Source organism: Sphaerodactylus townsendi, linkage group LG01 (genome assembly GCF_021028975.2).
Source record: "Sphaerodactylus townsendi isolate TG3544 linkage group LG01, MPM_Stown_v2.3, whole genome shotgun sequence".
Lineage (NCBI taxonomy): Eukaryota > Metazoa > Chordata > Lepidosauria > Squamata > Sphaerodactylidae > Sphaerodactylus > Sphaerodactylus townsendi.
In genome coordinates this window covers 143076261-143096520 of record NC_059425.1, presented here as the reverse complement: position 1 = coordinate 143096520, position 20260 = coordinate 143076261, and the positions used below count along the sequence as shown (strand labels likewise).

General features: G+C 41.8%; 1 protein-coding gene across 1 annotated transcript in view; it reads left to right on the top strand.

The window, feature by feature from the left end:
• COL19A1 (collagen type XIX alpha 1 chain) overlaps window positions 1-20260 on the top strand; it is a 248436-nt gene that overhangs the window by 26087 nt on the left and 202089 nt on the right. Inside the window, exon 5 of the mRNA XM_048496321.1 lies at window positions 384-483. Coding sequence (XP_048352278.1) covers window positions 384-483 — 100 coding nt within the window. The remainder of the gene's footprint in view (window positions 1-383; window positions 484-20260) is intronic.

The window sequence follows — 20260 nt, the reverse complement described above, 5'->3', positions numbered from 1 at the left end:
GGCTAGAACGAAACAGTCACATCTAATTTAGCCCTGAAATTTCTGTTTGTTCCAACTTTTTGTTTGTGCTTATTATAATTAGCAGTGTAGTTAGTATTGTTTTGAGAACAAGTTTTATTCTCATTCATTTTGATGGAAAAGGAAAGAACCAGTGCATTCCTCAGAATTCACAAAATAAAGTGCTAGAAGAATTTCTCACTAAAACCTTCCATAGAGAAAATGAGATTTGCACATTTCTGTGATTAAAATTGTAGGATTTGTAATAGGATATCAGTTGCTAGTCTAGAAAATCGAACGAGCTGGTGGCACAAATCAATAATTTTCTCCAACATTTTAAAATTGCATTTAATGATCAATAAATATCATTATATCATATTTTGCAGGTTTTGATTTAGCGGAAAGCTTCTCTTTGAGGCAGATTTCATGTGGAGTTGGAAAACCCTGTTTTAAATTGGGGAGTGTGCCTCTTATCAGAAACTTTCAGTAAGTAATACAGTACATAATCCTTGTATATCAAATTAGGAGCCTCTAAATAGTGTTTTTTATATTGGGTTCTCCTTTTCTTCCTTCCATGTTATCTCTTCCTTTCCACTTTCTTACAGTGACTATTTACCTCTTCTGCATATTTTATTTTCAGGCTTTAGTCAAATGAGCTTTTGTTAGGAACTTTATTAGGAACTTTGGCTAGTGGTAATGGACTTAGTTCAGATCTTATTCCCATGCTAGCTAATGAAATTAAAATCAAATGGTAGTGGAAATGAAATGGCTTAGTCAACTAGTTGGCATATGATTGGATTCCATTTTTAACTCTATACCTGTAAGAGATGACTTGCCTGCAAAGATTACTGTTGCCTATCAAAAGCAGAGATATTCACACATATGACAAGTTATTATTTCAGATATGTTCTGCAGGATGTTTCCATAAGGATGACTGTGAAAGTAATTCATTTCACCAATGGTACTTGTCTCTTGTTTTTTGAAGGATGGCTAGCCAGTGTGACTCACGCTGCTTCTGAGTTTCATTGTACTTTGTTTACTTGTTTTTCCAGCTCCATATAGTTGTATTGTGTAAGAACTGACACATAAGATGGAAAAAGCTGTGATGGGGGGGGGGGGATGTTTAAAAATATTCTGCATTACACTGTTAAAGTTTTAGAAACATCTGTTTTATTTCTCTTTGCTCCCAATAAAGAGATGAATAACTAGAATATAGCTTTAGCCTCGATCCAGATGGGTGTTCATATACATATACAAATGTTTTGCAGATTTTCTTGTTCAAAAGTTGTCCCTCCCTGAAGTAGAATCTCTTAACTCCTGGGTACAAAAATGTACTTTGGAGATGTGGATATAAAAGCAATTTAAAACAAAACTGTCACCAGATGACCTATCTCTCCCTATTGCTCAAAATTCCTTTTTTGAACTTGGTAGAGTTTGTAGGGTCTGCTGGAGGAGGAGGGGGCAAATTGATTATGAAAATACAAAAAATGTTGGTATGTGCACCTCATGTGTGTTTCTACACCCAGTTGAATTGCTGCCTGCCACAGTAACTTAATACATCCAGATTTTAAAGAAAGAACTCTAGGAATTTAGATGTCTGCCAGTAGAACATCTTTATCGCAATTGCCCAGGTACTGTGTATTCAATAAATCTTTATTCACTAAGTCGTCTTCTCTTTCTACCCGGTGTCAGCTTATATAGTTTTAGACAGCAGTTAAGCCAGATGTAACATGACTTGTATGTTCATCTCTTCTCTTAGGATATGTAAATAGACCCTGGGTATACTATGAGTAGCAGAAAATCAGTCTCCCCACTACAGGAAACGAAAGAGTATCTGATTAAGCTGACTAGAAAGTGTCAAGTAGCTTGGCAAATATCCCCTTACACTTCACTCATTCAGCTATAGCACGAGCGATTATGAAGTATGCTGTACCACGTCTGTTGTGTGAGGCCATTTTATTTTTCAATGGGGCTTGCAGCTATTAATATATTTGTAAATATGTTGCTTTCCAAAGCCACTATGTGGAAGTGAAGTTTTTAAATACATATGCATACAGAGATGGAATTCAGGAGTGGTTCCTTTTCTCATGAGGAATTTTTTTTAATGTACATGCCCCCCACCATGGGACAATGAATGTTTGCATGCAATTTCCATATTGTATTTTGCAAAAAGACCTTATTTTTTAATTGATGCGGTGAATTAATAGATTAGATTTTAAAATTATGATATTAAAATGGCTACCATGAGTGCAAACAAATGTGCAAGTGACCACTGCTATCTGAGTAGGATTTGCAATATTTAAGGACTGAACAATGTCTGCTTTTACACTAAGGATTTCCAATGTTTCAGCCATCTGACTGGTGAATATTTTTTCACATGTCCATGTTACGTTGTCCTTTATTCATGCACAGACTGTCAACAGCCTGTTCCTTTCACACACTCACACAAATCTGCTTAATTTTAAATTTGTAAAAAGCCATTTTTTTCTGGAAAGGACGCCAATAGCGGGAGTATTTTTTGTGTCAGGAGAAGAATCAGCTAGTAAGCTACTCTGTTCATTTGCTGATGATTGCAAGGGGCTTTTCCCCTGCAAAAATTGGCATAACAGAAGACAATCACTAGCCTTTTTGACAGAGGGGAGGATTCATCAGAGGAGGACTTTTTAAAGGTTTTGAAGGTATTGCATTATTCTTATCCAGCATTAATCATGCTCATGGATTTGAAGAAGATGAGGAAGAGAATCACCCAGAGTTCAGCCTGCCTTTTAACGCTGGGAAGGGGATTGTTGGGGGTGTCTGCAATACATAGTTTTTTTGTTTTAAGTTTTTTCCATGTGTTATTTCTATGCAGAGTTAGTCATGCTATTCAAAATAACAAAAAACCCCAAAAAAATTAAACCAGGAAGAGCAGATAATCCTGAGGTTCATGTAAGAATCCACTGGGAGTGGGCCTTCAATATACATCAGGGAAACCATGGCTAAAATGGTAAGGACATGGATTATCATGTGCTCTCTGGATCTCCATTGTAAAGCAATTTCACACTGAATTGCATCAGCAACCAGACTAAAATCACCCTAGTCAGTGTGAATGCAACTTGGGCTTAGTTTATTAGCAGATACCACTGTGGGATTGCAGTTAGTTTATCTGAAAAGATATGACTGAAAATGCACGACACGTCCTTGTCTACAATTATTTTGTTTAAATTACAATTGTCATTTTTTTAAAAAAATCATTTTTATTTATTATAATGACATTTTCATTTTGATTTTCATTGATTTCAAAAGGGTACACACGTAATTAGACTGAGGTTGCAAGCAGGAACAATGATAGAAAGCAAAGTCCAAACTGAAAATCCAATCAATAGCATCTATTAGGCGGTAAAAAATGTTTTCCTTCCAGCTGTCATGCTTTACCCTTCTTCTCCATGCCAAATTTCAGATACCTTTATGAGACAGTCAATGTCCCAATTGACTGCTTATGATAGCATCTGTCTGGAGCTTGGCCTAAATCTTGTTACCTCCAAAATCTGGATTCTTACTCTCAAATACTGGCTACATCTCCATTTTAGAGCTAAGCCAGACAGTTTATTATTGCTTATGCTGACCGACACCTCCCACTCCACATGTACCAGCTAATCATCAATAAAATCAAATCCCTAGGATTCTCCATGGACTACTTCACAACCTCGGATGAACATCAAATCTTCAAAACCTTAAAACAAAGAGTTTTCGACATGTTTTCTACATTTATTCTGCCAACAATCTTGGTTCAAGTCACTCTGAGCAGCATATAATGCTGTCTAGTTATTTTACAATTGGCATTCTGTTCCATGAGTAAATTCTAACTCAGTTCCTCCCTCGTCTTCTGGCTATGCTACAAACTGTCACGTCTAGGCTACATCATTTCCCAAGTTGCTTGAAGTTTTAATTTGCAAGTCCTTTAGACTGTTTGAGGGGAAAGCAGTGCTGTTCCCGACTATCCTGACTGCCTCAGGCTTTGGTTGGGCTTTAAGTTTAGCAAGACTGCAGGATCATTTTCATTGAGGTTTTTTTTTGTTCTGGAGTAGAATGTTTTGATAAATTTTCAATGATGTATTTGGAGCTAGTGCTCATTTGTTTTTGAAGTGTCTTGTTTAGCTTGATGCACTCTCTTATTATTGCTGCTTCTGTAACTGTTCATGTCTGTATAACTAGTTTGTTGTGAGAAGAAAGTTTCAGTGATAATCGACCAATGTCTGTTACCAATGTCTTGCTCTTAATCAGGATAAACTGTTCAGTGCTCTCCTGCCATTTGATTTTTGAATAAATATAGTGATTAGTTCTTTAAAATGGTAGCGTTTGGCTTCATGAGGGTTGTTGCTAGAATTTGGTACACAAAAACGGACATGTTGAGAGAGCATGGAGGATAATTCTGTAGACTTGAAAGATGGTTTCCCAATGCATGGAAGCTAGGTATGGAATATTTCTTAAAGTTCATTAATTAAAATATTGTATTGTGGGGGGCTTTCACGGTTCTGGTGGGTCTTCTGGGCTGTGTGGCCGTGGTCTGGTGGATCTTGTTGCTAACGTTTCGCCTTCATCTGTAGCTAGCATCTTCAGAGGTGTATCACAGAGAAAAGTCTGTTTCACACTGTGTCGAAGTGACAAGGGAAAGTTCAGTGTGTTATATTGTCCATGTCCCAGGGTGGGGAACCAATCATTAAGTGTTTGGGTGGAACTTGCTATGCAAAGGTGTGGTTGAGTGCACTGTATTGTGAGTGGGGTTATCAGTCTATTTTTTAAGTACTGGGAGCCACACTTTGCTAATTTTCATAGTCTCTTCTTTCTTATTGAAGTTATTTTGGTGTTGGCCTCCCTGTGCAGTCTGGCGTAGTAACCTTCTGAATCGTACATAATTTTAGTGTTCTCAAATAAAATGTTATGTCCAGTTTTGTTTACCACATGTTCTGCAACTGCAGATTTTTCAGCATGGTTAAGCCGACAGCAGGGACGTAGGTATAGATTTGTTTATGGGGGGTTGGGGGCGGGACCATGCCCCCACCCACCCGCCCCGCCCCTGGCCTCAGTGCTTATAAAAGCAGCTCTCCGAGGCTGGGGACGGCAGACTCCCCTGCCCCGCCCTCTCCTGCCCCCACCAACTGGACTCCAGCCGGCAGCCCCTTCTGCCCTCCCCTCTGGGCAGAGGTGTAGCTAGAGAAAATGGAGCCCAGTGCAAAATCTAAGATTTGCCCACCACCCCTCCCATTGGCGGCCACTGTGATGCTGGAATCCACCCCCAAACAGCATCATTTTCAGTGGTGTTTAAACTGGAGAGCCCAAATTCTCCTTTTAAATCCACCTTAAAGGGAGAATCTGGGGTCCCCAGTTAAAACAACATTGAAAATGATGCTGTTTTGGGGTGGATTATCCAACACCCTGAAACAGCATCACTTTCAATGTTTAAACTGGGAACCTCCAATTCTCCCTTTAAATCCATGCCGAAGGGGGCGGATTTAAAAGGAGAATCTGGGGAAATTTGGAGGGTGTCTGCTGTCAGGGGTGCAATTGTTAAGCTAGCAGCACCAAACTTTCAGGGTATCTTTAGAAGACTCCCATAATACTACCCAGGTTTGGTGAAGTTTGGTTCAGAGGGTCCAAAGTTATGTACCCTCAAAGGTGTAGCCCCTATATCCCATTAGCTCCCATTTGAAACAATGGGGGATGGGGTAGCCCCTTCGAAAGACCATAACTTTGGACCCCCTGGACCAAAATTCACAAAACCTGGGAGGTATTAGTAAGAGACTATCCTTATGATACCTCCCAGGTTTGGTGAAGTTTGGTTCATGGGGTACAAAGTTATGGACCCTCAAAGGTGTAGCCTCCATCTTCTAGTAGTTCCCATTGAAACAATGGAGAAGGGGGCACCCCCTTTGGGAGTCCATAGCTTTGAACCCCCTGGACCAAACTTCACAAAACCTGGGTGGTAACATCAGGAGAGTCTCCCAAAAAATCCCTGAAATTTTGGTGCTGCTAGCCTAAAAACTGCATTCCCTGCAGGCCAAAAACAAAAAAACACTAAAAAATACAAAAAAAACCTCAAACATGGGGGCTGAGCTTTGGACATGTAATGGCGGGGTTTGAACCCGAGAAACCCCCCCCCCCTACATCCTTGGCTGACAGTGTCTTTCATGCTCCTTAATACAGATCTGAATGCTGCGTTTTATGGTTCCTATGTAGACCTTTGCACAGCTGCAGGGTATGCTATAAACTCCTGCAGAAGTGAGGGGGTCTCTCTTGTCCTTTGCTGAGCGTAGCATCTGCTGTATTTTCCTGGTGGGTTTGAAGATGGTTTGTAGGTAATGATTTTTCATCAGCTTCCCTATTTGATCTGTGATTCCCTGTGAATAAGGAAACTGTGAATAGGAATTAGCTTGGCTCCCAGTACCTACTTTTCTATTTCACATTCTGATATAATCCAATCTCCCCTCCACCTGGCTGCTTACTTTAAAGCCTCTAGGGATATAATGGATCTCCATCTGCCTCTCTCTCTCTGCCCATGCACATTCATCCCTTTTAGGTTATACCCCTACACTTTCCTCATAAGTTCCTTCCCTAAACTTTAACTATCTTTTAATTACCTTCTTGCACACTAGACCCCCCTGCTAGACCCATGTCTGAACTCTACAGTAAAGTCACGCTTCAACTTGTGCTTTTTTCCATAGTCCTGTTTTGTATTGCCGAGTTCTATCAGCATCTACTTCCATGTCTGCTTTTTGCAGCAAAAATTACATCTAGTGATATAATTTAAAAATCTCCAACTTCATGTGTGGTTTGGTCTTTTATAGGAGTGTGAAAATGAGCACTTTTTGTAGCAGAGCCATTCAACCACTTCGGGTTTTCTAAACATCCTGATATTCATTAATGTTTGGTCTGTTTATCAAAGCTTCCCTAATGCTTTGCTCTGGTTAGCTCTGTGCAAGTCTTATACTGCCACAAAGTATGTTTCACGGTTGAGAGAGATAAATTTATGAATACCTCTTAAGGAACAAGTTTATTTCAATTTGCATAAACAAAAATGGATCATGCTCTGCTTTTTCCAAGGATATGTGGATTCCAAAATGGCTCAGAATGTAAGCATAAAGTCAATTAGGCACGTTCAGATTACTATCTTCTAGTGAATATTTGTCACATCACAAAATCTTTTTGCAATATGGAGAGAGTTAACATAGTTTAGCATGAATGAAGGTCTCTCCTCTGCAGAGATGGAAGAACAGAATATATATATATATATATTACATGAAATCTACAGTGTTGACAGAATGTGGGCAGGCATCCTTATTTCAAAATATGCCCCAAATCCATTTTTGACCAAACCAACTCCAATAAATTTGTCTTTCCTTCACATTTTCAGGAAATTACTGGACTGAATATAATATTCCTCAGTGAGATATCTAGAAGACACATTGTAACTGGGCAAGAGATTTCTGCTTTTCTGTCTGCAAATCCGTGGCTATAGAGTGCTGCTCTGTATAGCCTTCTGGATGTTGTGTATGTGCAGCACACAGAAGCATTGCTGTTTTCATTAAGAATTTTTGCTGCTTTCACTGACAGAACTTAGCTGACACTTAGAGTCTGAACTGTTGGAATCTTACTAGAGCCTAATATAGTTCAGTGTCAAAACTATGGATTTTGTTTTATTTCACAAACAAAAAGATCATACAGTCCATATTTATTAAGACCAGTCCTTTTCCCCTTATAACTGTCCTAAGTAAAGTATTGTTCTCATGTTGTCTTTGGAGGAAAAAAAGTGGATTTTCTAAATTTTGGTTGAGTTCACATATATGGAATAGTGGTGCCATTCTTTTATTTACAGACATTTCTCAAGAATCTCTGAAAAATAAATTACTAAATGGCAGAGAGGATACACTGTTGTGTCTGTGCATGTAAATAAAGATTCTGCTGCTCTTATAGCCCAGATAAGCCAGACCTCACCAGAGCTCAAAAACTAAATGAGATCAATATTTGCATGCAAAACCACCAAGAAAACCTGGGACTGCTATGCAGAGGCAAGGCAATGGCAAACCACTTCAGCTCAACTCCTGCCTTGAAAACTTAATGAAGTAGGACTGCATGAAGTCAACATGAGTTTGTTGAGACTCAAAGATATACTTTACCTTTTCAATATATAAATCTTTGCTTTTAAAAAAACTGTTATGGATAAGTTTACCAAGATATCTGGTGTAGAGTAAATTAATCCAATAAATGGAGAAGTATCTTCAGCATTATATAACAGAGGGAGAAGGGACATTTCAGACAGACAGTAATTGTTGAAGGAGAAAAGGGAAGATTTGGTTTTAGCAGAGGGAACAGACAAAGCTCTAATTACTAGTTGCCTAGGATGGAAGTGATCCTCCCATCTCTGGCAACCAACTGTGGGGTGATGTTTCCCAGCTGGGAGGATGAAGAGGAGAAGAAGCAAATGGGCACGTGAAAAAGCAAGTAAGCACAGTGTTCAGTCCCTTGGATCTACCAGTAACAATCTGACAACAAATAGCACACGAAGCAGTCATCATCATTCTGTATGAAGGAACAAAATGCCATTGTAATTGGGATATGATTGATGACAGGCTAGATATTCTTACAATGAAATAAGAATATCCTTATTTATTCAGCAATATTTGCATTTGATCAAGTGGTGTATATTGTTCACATTGTTTTCCCCAGTTTCCCCCCTTTTGCTTCAACAAATCCCATTACTTTCTCCTCTGTATTTTAGTGGTCAAGTTGTAAAAACTCTCTGGGTCAGGAAGCTTTGTTAAGGATTATTCTAGACTTGTGAGTGAGGTTCATATTATGATCCCTCCTTCCTCTAGTTTTAATATCAGCTTAAAATGAGAACTAATATGGAATATAGAGAAGGGGGAAGCTGGTTTGAGAATCGTATCCTAAGCAACAAAGGGAGCAAATTGAAGGGAGAAGACGTGTGTGTGTGTGTGTGTGTGTGTGTGTGTGTGTGTGTGTGTGTGTGTGACTGAAGTAACAAGAAAAAAGAGGTGAAAATGGAAGAGTACCGCTGAAGAAGATAAGCAGTTACATGACAAAGACTGGGATGAAAGAGGATATGCCTGTCCTGATACAAATAAGCAGAACTACAAGTCTAATAGTAAACACAAGCTCTTATTCAGAGGGTTTACTGCCTCTGAATTTTGAAGTTGGTAATCAGATTCCCTTTACTAATCATGTCTAGTAGCCACTGAAAGCAGTGGCATGGGGGGGCACAGAGTGGGGCAAGAGCCCAGGACATCATTTCCTTGTGGTACATTGCACAACTGTGCTACCCCCCTCAGCCGTGGCCCTGAACTCCCTGTGGAGTTTGGGGCAGGGGCACAGTTGAATGCTGGCAAGAGGGGCTCCCCCATCTCCAAACTCCACATGGAACTCGGGAGCAGGGCTAGCCAGCTCACCATGTCCCCAATCTCCATGTGGAGATCAAGGGCAGGCCCATTTGATGCTGGCCTCAGATTGCCCATGTCCAACTTTAAATTCAATCCAAACCTCTCTGAGGCCAGGATCAGACTGAGCACTGGAGGTTTACCAGTTCTTGTTTGTACTGTGGACTCCACCCCTTTGGTCAGGTGGAGTTTGGGGCTGGAGCCAACAGTATAATACTAGATCCAGTCAGCCCCCGATGCTCAGTCTGACCCTGGCCTCTATGAGATTTGGATCAAGCTTCAAATTGCAGGCTGGAAGCCAGCAGTTTAAAGCTGGACCCAGGTGAGCTGAGGCCTGCATCAAACAAACTCACCACACTCCAAACCTCCATGTGAAGATCAAGAGCGAGGCACAGCTGCGGGCAGCACCCAGGCACCATTTTATAAAGCTGCGCCACTGAATGACAGATGTATCCTCCTTGCTCTCTAATCCCCCTTTAAAGCTATTTATGCTACTGGCCAGGTAGCTTTGTATGCTACAAGACTTCAGCATTAGTTCATTCCCCCCTTCTTTAATAGTAGGTTTCTTCTGCACTTGATGACTCGCTTTGGAAACTCAGGAGTGTCAAAAGCACTTCACAACAAGTATAGGGAGTTGCTTGTAGAGTAAAATTCAACCAGTCTATCTCATGTGTTAACCTAAAGGATGTTGCAGTAGACTAGAAAGTCTTTTGCTCCTAGTGATTGGTCAGTGTATTTATTATATATGCTTCAGTTTATCATGGGATTTATATAATCAAAGAATATATTGATTGTTATATTATTCTGAAATGCCATCTTTATTAGTTTTGTGCAAATCAGATTAGCTGTTAAAAATAGTGTGATTCAGAATTATTGGGCTCCCACAAACAGGATTTCAGAGAAGGGCATCTTAGACTGATGCAGGAGATGGCAGCTGAGAAAGTGGCACTCCATGATAAGAAGTCCTTGGGCCAGAGGCGTAGGGGGGGGAATGGCACATAGGGCAAAATGGCGCCCCCGCAAACCCCCCCCCCCCGTGCCCCACTTACCTGAGCTGGCAGAAGGGGGTGTGGGGAATGATTTTCCACCCCCAAGTGACCAAATGAGGGCCCACATGAGGCATTTATCCCCACCCTGCCCATGGTAGCTACGACACTGCCTTGGGCCTGTGGAAATGCTGCATTGAGTCCAACCCACAGATTTCAGCAAAGGAAGGTTATGAATCACTACTGTTCAACTTTTTCAACAATATTAAATGTTAAAGTATAATTTAAAACACTGATCAGTTAATGATCAGTTATTGGATCCTTTGTATTTCATTTTTGGTTAGGCATACAACAACATTCTTCTATTTATGCTAAATAGTTACATAGACTTCTATTCTGAATCAAGCCAAATGGGTTCATCCTGCTAATAATTCCTTACTGGACAGAGGCCAGATTACATTTCCTCAGACTCCACTAATTTACAATATTAGGGTACACTCAGCAGAGCCGTTCCTCCCATTGGGCAAAGTGGGCAGCTGCCCAGGGCACCACCTTGTGGTGGATGACAAAATTGCTGGCTCGTTTGTGGGGAATTTTGTATTTTCAGTGTTTTTTCCGTTTTTGGCCTGCAGGGGGCGTAGATTTTGGGCTAGCAGCACCAAAATTTCAGGGATTTTTTGGAAGACTCTCCTGATGATATGACCCGGGTTTGGTGAGGTTTGCTTTAGGGAGTCCATAACTTTGGAGTGCCCCCATCCCCCATTGTTTCCAATGGGAGCTAATAGGAGATGGGGGCTACACCATTGAGGGTCCATAACTTTGGATCCCCTGAACCAAACTTCACCAAACCTGGGTGGCATCATCAGTAGGGTCTCACGAAGATACTCTGAAATGTTGGTGCTGCTATCGTAATAATTGCACCCCTGACAACAGGCACCCCCTAAATTTCCCCAGATTCTCTTTTTAAATCCACTCCCTTCCTGCCAATGCTTGTTTTCTTTTATTCTCTCAATGCCTAATAAAGGTTGTTGTTGTTGCTGCTGCTGCTGCTGCTGTTGTTGTTATTAAATCCACCCCCTTCGGCATGGATTTAAAGGGCGAATCTGAGGTCCCCAGTTTTAACATTGAAAGGGATGCTGTTTCAGGGTGGGGGAGAATCCACCCCAAAATAGCATCACTTTCAATGTTGTTTAAACTGGGGACCCCAGATTCTCCCTTTAAGGTGGATTTAAAAGGAGAATCTGGGCTCCCTAGTTTAAACACCATTGAAAATGATGCTGTTTGGGGGTGGATTCCAGCATCACTTGTTTAAACAAGGGAGTCCAGATTCTCCTTTTAAATCCACCTTAAAGGGAGAATCTGGGGTCCGCAGTTTAAATAACATTGAAAGTGATGCTGTTTCCCCCAATTGGGGGGACTGGATACAACACCATAAGCAAATAAAACCTGCTCTCCAATCCATCTGCATATTTTGCCTCGTTTTCCCACTCCTGCATCTACATCTCCTAAATGAGCCCACTCTGAGACGCGCTGTCACCTTAGCCAGATGCAATGTTCTTCCTTCTACCAGACGATACAACAGAGAGCACAATCTTCCATCCTCTGATAGATCTTGCACCTGCAATCCTGGTCTTGAAGAAACAGTCCATCATGTTCTATTATATTGCCCTTTATATGCTGTAGAGCGGGAAAGACTACTTAATCCTCTCTTAGCTGATCTAGGCAACACTACAGATGCTGTCAAAACTTTGTTCTTGTTAGACAGCAACTCAACTGTTACCATCGAACAAACTGCTAGATTCTTGTGTGTTGTCATCACTGAACGTTCCCAAATGCTTAGCAGACTCAATCCCAATTCAGTGGCTTAATATTCCAGCTCTCCTGATGCTTGTTTTTTTAATTTTTTAACCTGCCAATTTTAATTTCCATTGTATAATTTATATATATGCTATTAAAGGTTTCTAAAACATACAACACCATAAAATGTTTTCATAGCAGTAATAAAACATTTTGAAAGCATTTTGAAAATGTTTTCTAAAAATTATTTCCGCTGCGTGGCATGGCCCATTGCTGTGTTCAGATTTGTGAGTTGGGGGATGTTCTATAATGTGATGGTGACTTTGAAAAGAACTGGTGGAAAAAAATCATTGTTTGGTCACGGTGGGGGAGAGTGGCCACCCATGGGGGGGGCATCAAACTCAGGTTTTGCCCAGGTCTCCAGTTTGCCCAGGTACGCCTCTGACACTCAGGCTCTGAGCCTTTTATCTAACAGCTGTTGCTATTCAAATCTTCAAGATATTGATGAAACATTCAAAACTGTATGAAGGCTTTCACAGCCAGAATCAACTGGCTGTGGTATGGCTGTGGTCTGGTACTTCTTGCTCCTAATGTTTTGTCTGGCATCTTCAGAGGCATGTCTCCATAAGATGTATTTCTCTCCATGGCACAGTGTGGAGTGATTTTGTGGTGAGGTATGGACAAATGCACCCCACCACAAATAAATGTGATGTGTCATTGTCTCTGGATTAGGTGCAGCTGCTTTCATCATGTGATCTGTTGCTTAAACTACCATGAATAGTACTTCCATATTACATGTATTGTCTTGATTATAGGTACTGTTCTAACCCTCCTTCCCACCCAGACCTGTAATCAATTTTTAAATAGATATAATTCATGGTATTACATTATGCATCCACTAAAAATCCAGCCACACCTGCTACCTTTCCCCTGACGTGCACCTGCTAGAGATGTGTAAACACTTCCAGCACAGTTCATTATTAAACCAGGATGGGAGAAGGGATTAACTATAGTTCCTGTTATGTTCAACCACCCTGAATTTTTCTTGGTGCACCCTGTAATGTTCCCATACAAACTGGATCCTTTTCTTTGTCACTTTTTTTTGGTGGAATGGGGATAACAACCTGTTGATCCTAGGACTGTGGTGGCAAACCTATGGCACTGCAGATGTCCATGGACTACAATTGGCCATGCTGGCAGGGGCTGATGGGAATTGTCCATGAACATCTGGAGTTCCATAGGTTCACCACCACTGTCCTAGGAGGTCTGCAGAATGCTTGAAGGATCCTACAATCCTCTCAGCATCACTGGGTGCATGAAAGGGGTTTAGGGGTATTTTGGAGAGACCCAAACATATAATTTACATTCGTGTAATAAGATTTTGGATTAGGGCAGTACATTCATTATTCTTCTATCAGTTCCAGAAACATTTGCTATGGAGCAAAAGACATGCTAGTAGGTATGAGAACCATGTATAACTCCTACCTGAATAATACCTTCAAAATATCCTGCATTTAGGGGGTGGGGTTAAGAAACATATATTGTTCTCCCTAGTATATTCTTGGCAAACTCCACAAGTATCAGAACACAAAAGCCTCTACTATCCTATCATGCTTCTTCCATGATTAGACCTAGGTGACCCTTCATTCAAAGTAGTTTTATGGATCACATGGGAAACACTTAATTCACTCCAACTGCCCTCTGAAATATAGTGGCATGAATGGCATCTGATTTCTCTAAATGGATTTCTCTGGGACAGTGGGTGGGAGAGAGGACAGATTTTGTTCTATAAATTTGAAGCTGTGCCCATAAAACTAAATCTATCAGAGCCATTAAACAAGAGTGTTTTACCTCTCCAAGGCCCAAAGGCTACTGAGCTGAAGCTTATCACATTAGTGAGGCTTAAAATATGAAGCTCAGTTTGGTTGCTGATTCAGAAGGCTAAACTAGTGAAGGTAATAACTGCTCTTCCTTGTAGTGTATCACTCTATTTCTGCAGGATGCAGTGCTGTGAAACATTTGAAAAGCACTCTGAGGTTTCACTGGCTTCATAGACACTGAAAGTAGTGAGGCATCCAGAATTTAGTGGTTCTTAATAAAGGTGCAAATTCACTTTAGAAACATTCCACCACTCAGGTACATTTATTTATTTATATTATTTTTACTAAAATGCAACCACTCAGGTACTTTTAAAAGTATTTCTCTCTCTTAAAAGGGGATAAACTCTTGGATTATTTTTTAAAAAAGGAGTGACAGTATATTTCCTTTTAAAGCAGCATAAGCAGTATAAGAACATATACAAATTCTTATAAGCTTACAGCCTATGGGAATTCTTCCTTTTAATTGCATCCAAAGTACTATTCAATCTACTTAAATGTAATAACTTCCCGTTTCTATCCATCTTTCTGAAACACTTGCTGTCATGTAGTATATATTGTTCAACATGATGAATCTAATACAGCACTCTTCCAGTAACACAAATACTTTGAAAAGCAGGCAGCCCCATCCAAGGGGGCAGGGTCAAATACACCACTGGGAGCAGTGCAGGTGAGAGCCAGCAGATTTGCCTTCCTTGGGACACTTGCCACAGCAGAGAGCCAAATCCTCTGGAAGGCAGCCACTACAGCCCTCCATGGTGGTAGGATGCGGCACTGAATGCTGCACCAGCATCCTTATGCCCCCTGCCACTGTCAGTATAGTGTGGGCTGGTCAAGGGCGTGGTTGGGGAACGAGCCCACATTAGTCAGCTTCCACCCAGCTGTTACTCCTGTTGCACCCACAGCCAGGGCTAGAGACTTATGCCACCTTTTCGTTGATATTAAGCCCAATGGAGGTTTTCTGGCAATAGATGCAATGAAGGAAAATGTTGCAGGGCATCACTGCTTCTCTCATTTGTCAATCATCCCAGTGCTTTTTACTTACTGACTTCATCACTCAAACAGGAGTAACTTTACTTTGTACTTAACAGTGAGTACCAGTGGTGTAACTAGGGTGTGTGGTGGAACTGGGGCCCCAAGTACTACTTCCTAGGGGTCCATGGCAGGGTAGGGCCTCCTCTTGCAACTGTACTCTATCCCGAACTTCAGGGAGTTTGGGCAGGATTGCAGTTGAGGGCTAGTGAGAGGGGCTCACTCCACCCACAATCTCCATGTGGAGATTGGGAGTGGAGCCAGCTGGGTTCGCCCCACTCCCACCTTTACATGGACATCAGAAGTGGGACCGGCCGGCTTGTCCCACCACCAATCCCCATGTGGAGATTGACAACAGCAAGGGTCCCTTTGAGTCTGGCCTTAGCCATGCTCAGACTGAGCTTGGCTGTTGTCATAAGAACATAAGAACACAAGAAAGAGCCTCCTGGATCAGACCAGAGTCCACCTAGTCCAGCTCTCTCCTACTCACAGTGGCCCACCAGGTGCCTTTGGGAGCTCACATGCAGGATGTGAAAGCAATGGCCTTCTGCTGCTGCTCCCGAGCACCTGGTCTGCTAAGGCATTTGCAATCTGAGATCAAGGAGGATCAAGATTGGTAGCCATAGATCGACTTCTCCATAAATCTGTCCAAGCCCTTTTTAAAGCCATCCAGGTTAGTGGCCATCACCACCTCCTGTGGCAGCATATTCCAAACACCAATCACACGTTGCGTAAAGAAGTGTTTCCTTTTATTAGTCCTAATTCTTCCCCCCAGCATTTTCAATGAATGCCCCCTGGTTCTAGTATTGTGAGAAAGAGAGAAAAATTTCTCTCAGTCAACATTTTCTACCCGATCAATAATTTTATAGACTTCAATCATATCCCCCCTCAGACGTCTCCTCTCCAAACTAAAGAGTCCCAAACGCTGCAGCCTCTCCTCATAGGGAAGGTGCTCCATTCCCTCAATCATCCTCATTGCCCTTCTCTGCACTTTTTCTATCTCTTCGATATCCTTTTTGAGATGTGGCGACCAGAACTGGACACAGTACTCCAAGCGCGGTCGCACCACGGCTTTATATAAGGGCATGACAATCCTTGCAGTTTTATTATCAACTCCTTTCCTAATGATCCCCAGCATAGAGTTTACCTTTTTCACAGCTGCCATGCATTGAGTTGACATTCCCATGGAAGTATCAGCTAAGACTCCCAAATCCCTTTCCTGGTCTGTGACTGATAGCACTGACTGTCAAGTGGAGCTTGGGGGACAGAGCCAACAGTCAACACTATAAAGCTAAGGATCGACAGCAGTCAAGCTCAGTCTGAGCCTGGCTAAGGCCAGGCTCAAAGAGGCTTTTGCCACTCCTGACCTCCATGTGAGGATTGGGATCAGGGGTGGGGTGAGCCCAGCTGTCCCTGCTCCCTATCTCCCAATCTCTGCTCCCAATCTCGGGATCAGGTGGGGCGAACCAGCTGGACCCCCTCCCAACCTCTACATGGAGATGTGGGTGGGGTGAGCTCCATTTGCTAGCTCTCAACTGCTCAACGGGGAGTTTGGAAAACATGCAGCTGTGTGGGAGGGCAGTGCCCAGGGTGAGGCCTGAGTTAGGGTTAGGGCAAGGCCTAGGCACCATTTTATTAAGCTACATCCTTGGTTGATACTGTTACTTCCAGTAATTTTCCCCCTGTATCTTCACACATATAAGAAGTTAAGAGTGTTATATTTAAAAGGCAACATGTAAAAATTTAGGGAAGAAATCTGGACTGGTCTCAGAGGGTAGAATGGAATGATTCTGTGAATGAATCCTGAGTGAGATGGAAGATGGAAAAACAGAAAGTCAGCTCAGAGGTCATTAAATATAGAATGTGCTTTTTGGCAAGATCATGTGGAAGCATACCTCAGTGTGTTTACCCAGCAATTATTTCTGCATATCTTTTAAGTGTTCAGTTGCACTTAAACATGCCTTCTGCCTGCTCTCTGTTTGAATTGTTGTTTTTAGTTTTTTGCATGTGTATTTTACTTTGGTTTCAATTGTCTTAATGATGTGTTTTTCCTTGGTCTTAATTGTTTTTAAGATATGTTTTATTATATATTTTTAATTCATTAGACTATTTGGTGACCCTGGTGATGGTGGAAGGTGTAGTATAAATTTTGTAAATCCTTTAATTGGCCAAGGGATGGAATGTTCAATGATGAACCCCAAGCCAATGGTTACACAGGACTCACTCCATGAGTCCTGCATGCCCATTAGTGAGTAACAATCCATCCTATCCTTGGCCACCTTCCCCCAACCCAAAAGCCTCCTCCTGTCCCAAACAACAAATTGGCATGCCATGCTAGTGTCTGGTTGCCACCTGCTGTCCTGCTGAGCCCCCCACTACCTTCCCATTGCACCCTCCCCCTGCCTGAAAAAAGCAACCCAGGCTGCTGAAGTAGTGCACTGCCCCACCACCTGCCCCACCCCAAACAAACAGCAGGACCTCCCTGTCAAGGACTACAAGCACTGGCCTTGGATAAGTCCACCTGGAGCTGGGGCTGGGGCAAAGGCTGGGCTGGGGTCATTCTAGGGCAGGGGTAGGGAACCTGCGGCTCTCCAGATGTTCAGGAACTACAATTCCCATCAGCCCCTACCAGCATGGCCAATTGGCCATGCTGACAGAGGCTGATGGGAATTGTAGTTCCTGAACATCTGGAGAGCCGCAGGTTCCCTGCCCCTGTTCTAGGGGAAAGAGAAAGAAGGATGGAATCCCCCTTCCCTGTGCCCCATGTCTTGAGCCCATTTTATTTTAATTTAAAGTGGGCTTTAGTGCTAGTAGATTAAATAAACTGAATCAGTACTCAGGAATTCTAATGATTTTTCTGGAAAATTGACCACCTGGCTCTCATCTTGCACTATAACAAAGAGCTAAACTAATTGATTGCCTACCTGTGGGCATGGCCTTGTAGTATACAAAGCAACTTATGCAGGGAAGTCTGTAGAATTGACTAATGTGCAGCTACAAAGTTGCTCAAAACTGTTTTGATTCAACATTCCAATAAAAAACATTGGGATGTTTCAAGTTTTAGACTGCTTGATCATAGTAAGTTTGAATTCAGTCATATTTGGTTCTGGTGGGTTTTCCGGGCTGTGTGGCCGTGGTCTGGTGGATTTTGTTCCTAACGTTTCGCCTGCATCTGTGGCTGGCATTTTCAAAGGTGTATCGGAGAAAAGTCTGTTTCACACTGCGTCTAAGTGAGAAGGGGAAGTTTAGTGTGGTATATTGTCCATGTCCCAGGGTGGGGAACCAATCATTAAGTGTTTGGGTGGAACTTTCTATGCAAAGGTGTGGTTGAGTGCATTGTATTGCGGGTGGGGTTATCAGTCCATTTTTTAAGTACTGGGAGCCAGGCTTTGCTAATTTTTAAAGTCTCTTCTTTCTTATTGAAGTTGTCCTGATGTTTGTGAATTTCAATGGCCTCCCTGTGCAGTCTGACATAGTAAGCTTCTGGATTGTCCAGAATTTCAATGTTCTCTGTCCAGTTTTGTTTAACACATGTTCTGCAACTGCAGATTGTTCAGGATGGTTAAGCCGACAGTGTCTTTCGTGTTCCACCAGACCACGGCCACACAGCCCGCAAAACCCACCAGAACCAGTTGAATCCGACCGTGAAAGCCTTCGACAATACATCAGTCATATTTGTTTCAAAGTTCCCAGCATCTCTGGTGTCAGTGACCGACTACCCACTGCAGGCTCTTGCTTTCCCCGTGGGGCAAGAGGAAGTGTGTCGGGACAAGAAGTACCTCCTCTCTTGGCACACCACAAAGAGGAAACATCGGGACAAGATTTTTTGCCCCAGCACACCTCTTTCAGCGTGCTGAAAAGAGGAAGCGTGTCGGGATAAGATTTCTTGCTCTGACATGCCTTTTGTCCCACAGTGTACCAGAGCATTGGTGGGTAATCGGCCAGTAAGTGCCTTTCTACTGCATCTACATTTAACTGGGCAATTATAGATGTAGATTAATGCCATTTTAGAAGTTGATTGAGCTATCCTCAAAATAGTTGCAGTGCTAGATAGATATACTGCAGTCCCAAGCCCACTTACTGGATTTCCATTAATTTGAAGTAAGCATACTTAGGGTCAAACCTTCAGTTCTGTAAAACAGTTTAAAAACTGATAAAGAGTGTTCAGTATAAAATTGGCAAAAGTATGCAATAATATGTAAATTGTTCAAACATTTTAAGAAATCAAACCTATTTATGATCTTCAGTTAGAGAGTGAATAAATTTTGGCTGGGGATTTTTAGAATAAAGCTTCATCTCTGGTATAAAGTAATGAATAATAATTTTTCCTAAGTTCTAAATTCATGGCTATTATAATGCAATATATATTATAATACCTTTGAAGACATGTTGGAAGCTGTAGATGATTCCGAATTTAGTCACATGCTTCTGGGGAGATGGGTTTAGAGGGAGTATATGAGACTGGGGCTGTTGGATCTATATTAGCTGCCAGGAAGCTTTCAAGCAAATTTCTAGAATCTATTGATGTATAGAGACAATAAATGGTTCGGGACTGCGTGCTTTACTACCTCACTATTTAATTTTAGGATGTAGTAAAGCTCTAGTTGTCTGATTAGGGTTTGTGATACATTTTTACACTACTGTGAGAACTTTGTAGCAGAGCAACAGTAAATGTTAAGTAAACAATAAATAAAAGTAAAAGAAAACATGAACAAGAGAGGCATAGTCTGATGATGATGGATATGCCCACCAGAAACGGTTGGTGGCACACACTGACTCTTCTCTTATATGGATACGCATTCCAGTGTCCTTCATTGACATAAGACTTGCAGCTGGTTCTTGTTAGTTGCTCCCTACTCTTTTATTGTTGTTCTCCATGACACTCTTTTGTTGTCTAAAATTTTTTCCACATTGTACATCTTATGCCTAATGTATTGCTGCTGACAATGACAGCAAGAAGGATTGTCATTTTGAGTTCTGAAGCTTTGGTTTTCCATGAACAACCTGCATCTAAATCTTCTCTGCAAACACAAAAGGCTAAGATTTCAGAGTCTGGGTCTAAGGTGGCTTTAAAAACATCGTCACCCGCCGTGGGACACAGGTTTCTCACGCCAACCTCACGACCACTGATCATCAAATT